This window comes from Oncorhynchus nerka, unplaced genomic scaffold (genome assembly GCF_034236695.1).
Source record: "Oncorhynchus nerka isolate Pitt River unplaced genomic scaffold, Oner_Uvic_2.0 unplaced_scaffold_872, whole genome shotgun sequence".
In the NCBI taxonomy this organism is placed as follows: domain Eukaryota; kingdom Metazoa; phylum Chordata; class Actinopteri; order Salmoniformes; family Salmonidae; genus Oncorhynchus; species Oncorhynchus nerka.
In genome coordinates, this window is record NW_027040413.1 from 224,215 (window position 1) to 233,427 (window position 9,213).

Below are 9,213 nucleotides of genomic sequence, written 5' to 3' on the forward strand. Positions count from 1 at the left end.
ATACGTTCAAATTAAATCATGTGAGCTAATCATACAAACAAAAAATGGAGAAAAAACAAAAACATTTCCCTTAAAGTATATATTTTTTTGATGGCTAATGATACTGTCCCAACTACAACAACAAAAAGTATTAAATACATTTAATTTAGTCCTTTATTTATAAATAATGTAGATCTCCATTCATTCTTGTGGAGGACTGGGCCGTACCGGGGAGTTCCAATATGGCCGACCGTTGGCTTCAAAGGCTTATAATGGCAATAAATACCAAATAGCAATCCAGGGTTTATATACATCGTTGGTTACAGTGTAATTTACAGGAACTAACTCAGTACTGCCGACCACATCAGCTACCCGGAAAACGGACACACTCACGAACAGCACGGACAGGTAGAGTTCGTTTTCTGAGAGCTGAAGTGTGTACCTGATAAACACGACAATGGCTAAACTTAATCGCTGTTTCCAACGGCTTTTTGTCTTCTTCAACCTGCTGTTTGCGGTAAGTTAGCAACTCTTTATTTGTAAATACAAGTAGGAACATGTGATTAACTCAGTAGGCGATACTTTTAAGGTTACTTTCGATTGTAATCAACTGCTCAGCAAAACAACAAGTTCGTGTATCTTCTTCACCAAACACTTCTGCCCATAAAAGTTAGTTTCAAAATGTTTGTAGCCTGTCTGTGTGAAATGATATGGTTTCCATCCACTTTCCTACGTGTCTCTCCATGTTGTATAAAGTTGTATAATCCAACTTCACATCCGTTAAATATGTCTTTAAAGACGTGTTTTATTGCCGTATGTTATGATAGTGAATGGGGTGTTTTTCTTCAGGTCGTTGGAGGTGTGATTATCGGCCTGGGACTTCTGGGTCAATTCGCCTACAATGACAGCACTTCAGAGGTAAAATGGGATCTAGCTCTGGTCCGTGGCGTTACATGCGGTTTGAGCTTTGAAGAAGTTTAAAGCCGCACACGTAACACCCTAGACAAGAGCTAAATGGGCTCAAAGTTCAAATTACATTCAAACTGAATTTTACGAATATATATATATATATATATATATGGATATTAAATGAATTCTTACCAAAGATAATTAATTTTGATTATATAATTTCTCTATTTTGAAAAAACAAAAGTGGAAACGGTTACTTATAAGCATTAAACGCTTCAGCATCTGAAAAACAGGTTCATGTGTCAACAGTTTATGTAGTAGACTATAACTATACTTCCTTATTGGTTAGCTATATATACACAAAGTGAACTCTCGTGTACAAAGTCAATGTTCCTAAAGTACTGTCCTATATAAGAATTCTAGGTCTACCGTGCAATAATAAAAGATGTGATTTTTCCCTATTAGGAACGTAGGCATTGCTAATATGATGTCATAATGGTACGCTGAGACACACGATGGATGTTGTATTGTTTTTCAGTTTGAGAACCAGACCAATGGGTTTCTGGTGATGTATCTGGTAGGAGGCATCACCATGGCCATGTCTCTGCTCGGGGCGCATGGAGCACACAGAGAGAAGAGAATTCCCCTGATCGTGGTGAGAGGGTCTACTGCGACGAGCTGCGTTCACATTCAAACAGACGTCTACGACCATAGAGACAGAACAATATACAATATGTCACGGTTTCCCAGACACAGATTAACCCCAGTCCTGGACTAAAAACTGGTTTTCAATGAAGATACCTACTTGAGCTTGCTTTTTAGTCCAGAACTAGGCTCAGTCTGTGTCTGGGAAACCACCCTGATATCCTGTTTTATATCGTATTACGACATTGGGTTAGGAAAGACACCGTTTCGTAACCTGTTTTGTTCAATGATTCACAGAGTCACACAGTAATTTTATTGGACAGAAAATAGTTTAAGTCTCTCTCTCTTTCACTTTCTCTCTCTAGTTTCTGGTGGCCTGTTTTATTTGCTGCTTCGGCCTCCTGCGTCTGGCGGTGCCCACAGCCATGTACCGTCCTGAGGTATTGTTGGTTAATAATGTCTGTCCTGTAATACTGATGTGTTCTACTGGTAGACAGGACCACAGCCATGTACCGTCCTGAGGTATTGTTGGTTAATAATGTCTGTCCTGTAATACTGATGTGTTACTACTGTACCGGGCCCTGAGTAGACAGGACTGGTAGACAGGACCACAGCCATGTACCGTCCTGAGGTATTGTTGGTTAATAATGTCTGTCCTGTAATACTGATGTGTTCTACTGGTAGACAGGACCACAGCCATGTACCGTCCTGAGGTATTGTTGGTTAATAATGTCTGTCCTGTAATACTGATGTGTTCTACTGGTAGACAGGACCACAGCCATGTACCGTCCTGAGGTATTGTTGGTTAATAATGTCTGTCCTGTAATACTGATGTGTTCTACTGGTAGACAGGACCACAGCCATGTACCGTCCTGAGGTATTGTTGGTTAATAATGTCTGTCCTGTAATACTGATGTGTTCTACTGGTAGACAGGACCACAGCCATGTACCGTCCTGAGGTATTGTTGGTTAATAATGTCTGTCCTGTAATACTGATGTGTTATACTGGTAGACAGGACTACAGCCATGTACCGTCCTGAGGTATTGTTGGTTAATAATGTCTGTCCTGTAATACTGATGTGTTCTACTGGTAGACAGGACTACAGCCAGTAATACTGATGTGTTCTACTGGTAGACAGGACTACAGCCATGTACCGTCCTGAGGTATTGTTGGTTAATAATGTCTGTCCTGTAATACTGATGTGTTATACTGGTAGACAGGACCACAGCCATGTACCGTCCTGAGGTATTGTTGGTTAATAATGTCTGTCCTGTAATACTGATGTGTTATACTGGTAGACAGGACTACAGCCATGTACCGTCCTGAGGTATTGTTGGTTAATAATGTCTGTCCTGTAATACTGATGTGTTCTACTGGTAGACAGGACCACAGCCATGTACCGTCCTGAGGTATTGTTGGTTAATAATGTCTGTCCTGTAATACTGATGTGTTCTACTGGTAGACAGGACTACAGCCATGTACCGTCCTGAGGTATTGTTGGTTAATAATGTCTGTCCTGTAATACTGATGTGTTCTACTGGTAGACAGGACTACAGCCATGTACCGTCCTGAGGTATTGTTGGTTAATAATGTCTGTCCTGTAATACTGATGTGTTCTACTGGTAGACAGGACTACAGCCAGTAATACTGATGTGTTCTACTGGTAGACAGGACTACAGCCAGTAATACTGATGTGTTATACTGGTAGACAGGACTACAGCCAGTAATACTGATGTGTTATACTGGTAGACAGGACTACAGCCAGTAATACTGATGTGTTATACTGGTAGACAGGACCAGTGGTACTGATGTGTTATACTGGTAGACAGGACTACAGCCAGTGGTACTGATGTGTTATACTGGTAGACAGGACCAGTGGTACTGATGTGTTATACTGGTAGACAGGACTACAGCCAGTGGTACTGATGTGTTATACTGGTAGACAGGACTACAGCCAGTGGTACTGATGTGTTATACTGGTAGACAGGACTACAGCCAGTGGTACTGATGTGTTATACTGGTAGACAGGACTACAGCCAGTGGTACTGATGTGTTATACTGGTAGACAGGACTACAGCCAGTAATACTGATGTGTTATACTGGTAGACAGGACCAGTGGTACTGATGTGTTATACTGGTAGACAGGACTACAGCCAGTGGTACTGATGTGTTATACTAGTAGACAGGACTACAGCCAGTGGTACTGATGTGTTATACTAGTAGACAGGACTACAGCCAGTGGTACTGTAATACTGATGTGTTATACTGGTAGACAGGACTACAGCCAGTGTTTTTGTGTGTGTGTGTGTGTGTGTGTGAATTCTGTCAAGGCCATTGTTGACACCAGTGGTTGTGTGTGTGTGTGTGTGTGTGTGTGAATTCTGTCAAGGCCATTGTTGACACCAGTGTTTGTGTGTGTGTGTGTGTGTGTGTGTGTGTGAATTCTGTCAAGGCCATTGTTGACACCAGTGGTTGTTGTGTTTGTTTTGCAGATGAAGCAGATTGTGGAGGAGAAGTTCCGTGAGGGCCTGCCTCTGAACGAAGCCTCCCCTGATGTTAGACAGTTCACTGAGAGGGTTCAGCTGAATGTACAGAGACATTTCCATCAATCATTTCACCACAATATACTTGACATGTCCATAACAAACATTATATCAAAGGATCCTGCTTGGGATCTATTCGGTCTTTTCCATGAATCATCAGCCGGAAATATTTCACTAAGATTTACAATAATATCATTCATTTATATACTTTATAGTTTTGAGAAGTTACTAGTTTCGTGTACAACATGTACCTCGGTAATGTTAACTTCCTGTAACAACACACTGTAGTGTTCACTTGATCCCTACCCTTGACCAATGAGGCTACTGTCTTCCCAAACCCCCCAAAATGAAGTGTTCCTTCCAAATAGGTCCAGACACTGCTGGGCATAACAGCCCTTGTTTAGTTGACTCTAACCAGCAGTAATGAGGAAGAGGTTGACCTAGTGGTTCAACTAGTTTACTGTTCTCAACATGTCCTTTGTGTTGAGGTTGACCTCGTGGTTCAACTAGTTTACTGTTCTCAACATGTCCTTTGTGTTGAGGTTGACCTCGTGGTTCAACTAGTTTACTGTTCTCAACATGTCCTTTGTGTTGAGGTTGACCTCGTGGTTCAACTAGTTTACTGTTCTCAACCTGTCCTTTGTGTTGAGGTTGACCTCGTGGTTCAACTAGTTTACTGTTCTCAACATGTCCTTTGTGTTGAGGTTGACCTCGTGGTTCAACTAGTTTACTGTTCTCAACCTGTCCTTTGTGTTGAGGTTGACCTCGTGGTTCAACTAGTTTACTGTTCTCAACATGTCCTTTGTGTTGAGGTTGACCTCGTGGTTCAACTAGTTTACTGTTCTCAACCTGTCCTTTGTGTTGAGGTTGACCTCGTGGTTCAACTAGTTTACTGTTCTCAACCTGTCCTTTGTGTTGAGGTTGACCTCGTGGTTCAACTAGTTTACTGTTCTCAACATGTCCTTTGTGTTGAGGTTGACCTCGTGGTTCAACTAGTTTACTGTTCTCAACCTGTCCTTTGTGTTGAGGTTGACCTCGTGGTTCAACTAGTTTACTGTTCTCAACCTGTCCTTTGTGTTGAGGTTGACCTCGTGGTTCAACTAGTTTACTGTTCTCAACCTGTCCTTTGTGTTGAGGTTGACCTCGTGGTTCAACTAGTTTACTGTTCTCAACCTGTCCTTTGTGTTGAGGTTGACCTCGTGGTTCAACTAGTTTACTGTTCTCAACCTGTCCTTTGTGTTGAGGTTGACCTCGTGGTTCAACTAGTTTACTGTTCTCAACCTGTCCTTTGTGTTGAGGTTGACCTCGTGGTTCTCAACATGTCCTTTTGTCCGATACGCTGACTGACTGTGTGTGTTTTTTTTTTAACAGTTGAAGTGCTGTGGGCTGTTCAGTTACACAGACTGGGGCAACAACGTCCCTGACTCCTGTCTCTGTCAGGGGGAGGAAGATCAGATGGAGGGTACATGCCTGAACATTCCATACCAGGTGAGTTCAGATCAACTCTACATGACAGGACTGATGATGTAGCTTTATAGTCAATAGTCTCCTCCTCCTTCTTCTCAGTTCTTATGCACATAGGTTTACATCCTGGTCTACCATGAGACATCTTTTAACCCTTCAGTACATTATGTATGTTAGAGACATTCATTAAGGGTTATGTCTGTTAGAGACATTCATTAAGGGTTATGTCTGTTAGACATTCATTAAGGGTTATGTCTGTTAGAGACATTCATTAAGGTTTATGTCTGTTAGAGACATTCATTAAGGGTTATGTCTGTTAGAGACATTCATTAAGGGTTATGTCTGTTAGAGACATTCATTAAGGGTTATGTCTGTTAGAGACATTCATTAAGGGTTATGTCTGTTAGACATTCATTAAGGGTTATGTCTGTTAGAGACATTCATTAAGGGTTATGTCTGTTAGAGACATTCATTAAGGGTTATGTCTGTTAGAGACATTCATTAAGGGTTATGTCTGTTAGAGACATTCATTAAGGGTTATGTCTGTTAGAGACATTCATTAAGGGTTATGTCTGTTAGAGACATTCATTAAGGGTTATGTCTGTTAGACATTCATTAAGGGTTATGTCTGTTAGAGACATTCATTAAGGGTTATGTCTGTTAGACATTCATTAAGGGTTATGTCTGTTAGACATTCATTAAGGGTTATGTCTGTTAGACATTCATTAAGGGTTATGTCTGTTAGACATTCATTAAGGGTTATGTCTGTTAGAGACATTCATTAAGGGTTATGTCTGTTAGACATTCATTAAGGGTTATGTCTGTTAGACATTCATTAAGGGTTATGTCTGTTAGACATTCATTAAGGGTTATGTCTGTTAGAGACATTCATTAAGGGTTATGTCTGTTAGACATTCATTAAGGGTTATGTCTGTTAGACATTCATTAAGGGTTATGTCTGTTAGACATTCATTAAGGGTTATGTCTGTTAGACATTCATTAAGGGTTATGTCTGTTAGACATTCATTAAGGGTTATGTCTGTTAGAGACATTCATTAAGGGTTATGTCTGTTAGACATTCATTAAGGGTTATGTCTGTTAGACATTCATTAAGGGTTATGTCTGTTAGACATTCATTAAGGGTTATGTCTGTTAGACATTCATTAAGGGTTATGTCTGTTAGAGACATTCATTAAGGGTTATGTCTGTTAGAGACATTCATTAAGGGTTATGTCTGTTAGAGACATTCATTAAGGGTTATGTCTGTTAGACATTCATTAAGGGTTATGTCTGTTAGAGACATTCATTAAGGGTTATGTCTGTTAGACATTCATTAAGGGTTATGTCTGTTAGACATTCATTAAGGGTTATGTCTGTTAGAGACATTCATTAAGGGTTATGTCTGTTAATTCATAAATACATTGTCAGTTTTTCTTCTTCTGTTTTTCAGTTGTTCCTTTCAGAGTACAGGATGACTGGACACCAGAAGCTGATCTACAAACAGGTTGGACCAGCTTCCCTTTTCTGCTATCTGTAGATCAACCGTCTACATTCCTAGACAGAACCGGTTGCTTTTGTCACTGATCAGAGAGCAGCACACTGTGGAGAATGAAGCTCTTCTGTTGACCCATGATCTGAGTCACGTTATTACACAGACATGAAATTCACCAACCTCTTTTTCAGTCTGCACATTTTGAGTTTTTTGTGATCCCTGCGGGAATTGAACCCGTGACCTTGGCATCGCTAGTACCACATGACTGAGTTGTGATCTGTGTTCCAATGAGTATTAACGGACCTCTGTCCCACAGACCTGCTTCCCCATCCTCGAGGGCTACCTGGCTAAAGCTCTGGACATCGTGTTGGGCGTTTCCTTCGGATTAGCTGCTCTGGCTGTGAGCGTGCATTCTTTACCGCGCACATTTCACACCTTACACATCACACTGTCAGTTGAATATCTCTACTAGTCCCCCGGCATTTCACACCTTACACATCACACTGTCAGTTGAATATCTCTACTAGTCCCCCGGCATTTCACACCTTACACATCACACTGTCAGTTGAATATCTCTACTAGTCCCCCGGCTTGCTGTCACCTTACACATCACACTGTCAGTTGAATATCTCTACTAGTCCCCCGGCTTGCTGTGACCTTACACATCACACTGTCAGTTGAATATCTCTACTAGTCCCCCGGCTTGCTGTCACCCGCGTGGTCGTCTTTAGTTCATGTTGTTGTGTTGTTCTCCAGCTCCTGGGAGCGGTGATGTCTGCCGTCCTGCTGGCTCAGCTGAGGAGCTCTACCGTAGCGGTTCCTGTGGTGTTCAGTGTCAGCTCATCCAAGTCCGGCTTCAGTTCACACCCACCCAAGTACACCGAGCTTTACAACGAGCCTGAGAAGTGAAAAAGCAGACTGAGGTTCAGGATGTGGTTAGTTAGATGACATGGTTTTAGGCTGTTGTTCAGTCTGGCTCAGCATAGAAATATAACTACTAGAATGGTTAAAGCCCCACAACCATGGGGTATGATCAATATAGTTGAATGGGGATTGTCTTTCTAGTGGTCTATTTCTATGGTGTCCAGACTCCCACTGTTTTCCTTCCACATCTTCTTATGGTTGTTGTTGTGTGTTTTTCAACGAGAGGTCTCCTTAACTCTCTTTCTGACTGTCAAACCAAAAAGGAAGGTGCTGCTTCCTTCTGTGTGTAATTAGCTTTGATTTGAGTTCTACGTTTAAAGAGAATCACCACCGGTGGTTTTATACATATGCAGCGAGTTCTGAGTAAAATGGTTGAGGAACGTTACGTTTTATTTGCAGAATGAGACACAATGAACCGGCAGGGCGTTTTGAAAAGAGGATATCACAAAGAGAGAACAACTCTGAGATAGCAATGAACCGGCAGGGCGTTTTGAAAAGAAGATATCACAAAGAGAGAACAACTCTGAGATAGTAATGAGCCGGCAGGGCGTTTTGAAAAGAAGATATCACAAAGAGAGAACAACTCTGAGATAGTAATGACAGAATGTCATTTCCACAGGACTTTGAATGTCAAATCATTTGCCTTGAAACTGCAATAATAAAAAGGGAAGCGAAAGGGAAGGTTGACAAAGAGAAACAGGGAAATAAATATCTGCCGCTGACAGAAGTCCTGTAGCTTTTTGCAATGAAATGGAACGTTTAAGTGTTTTGCTATGAACTGTAAATCCTTATATGAAATATACAACATGCCAACTGTCTTGCTCTCTATGTTTCTAAATAAAGCATCTGTCTTCTACATGTGTCTCTTTTTGTACAAATATATTATAATTTGGAACTTATTTACAACTCTTTTGAGGAATATATATATATATATATTAGAATTTTGAAATGATTTCCTCTTTTGAGAAAACATTCTATTTTAGATGCTTTGCATATGAAGTTCCAATTCAGTTGAATAAAAACTCTAGATGTTATTGTCTACAAACCTGGAGCTACTGAGAGAGGAGAGAACCCAGACTAAAACACCAGAGGGAAGAGAGAGGTGAGGGAGGGAGCAGAGGAGAACCCAGACTAAAACACCTGAGGGAAGAGACAGGTGAGGGAGCAGAGGAGAACCCAGACTAAAACACCAGAGGGAAGAGACAGGTGAGGGAACAGAGGAGAACCCCGACTAAAACACCTGAGGGAAGAGACAG

At 41.2% G+C, this 9,213-nt stretch overlaps 1 protein-coding gene across 1 annotated transcript; it reads left to right on the forward strand.

Annotated features, from left to right (window-relative positions):
• The first annotated feature begins 323 nt into the window (after positions 1 to 323).
• On the forward strand, positions 324 to 8,813 carry LOC135570959 (tetraspanin-8-like). Its single transcript, XM_065016781.1, has 9 exons — positions 324 to 496; positions 829 to 897; positions 1,427 to 1,543; positions 1,899 to 1,973; positions 4,027 to 4,122; positions 5,449 to 5,565; positions 6,992 to 7,045; positions 7,350 to 7,433; positions 7,790 to 8,813. The coding sequence occupies exons 1-9, from the start codon at positions 437 to 439 to the stop codon at positions 7,940 to 7,942; spliced, it is 825 nt and encodes a 274-aa protein (XP_064872853.1). The 5' UTR covers positions 324 to 436; the 3' UTR covers positions 7,943 to 8,813.
• The last annotated feature ends 400 nt before the right edge of the window (positions 8,814 to 9,213 follow it).

Excerpts from the sequence above, each read along its gene's own strand:
- LOC135570959 (XM_065016781.1), top strand. The coding sequence starts at position 437 with ATGGCTAAACTTAATCGCTGTTTCCAACGGCTTTTTGTCTTCTTCAAC. Across the intron at positions 7,046-7,349 it reads AGAAGCTGATCTACAAACAG|ACCTGCTTCCCCATCCTCGA; the intron begins GTTGGACCAGCT and ends TCTGTCCCACAG. Across the intron at positions 7,434-7,789 it reads TCGGATTAGCTGCTCTGGCT|CTCCTGGGAGCGGTGATGTC; the intron begins GTGAGCGTGCAT and ends GTTGTTCTCCAG.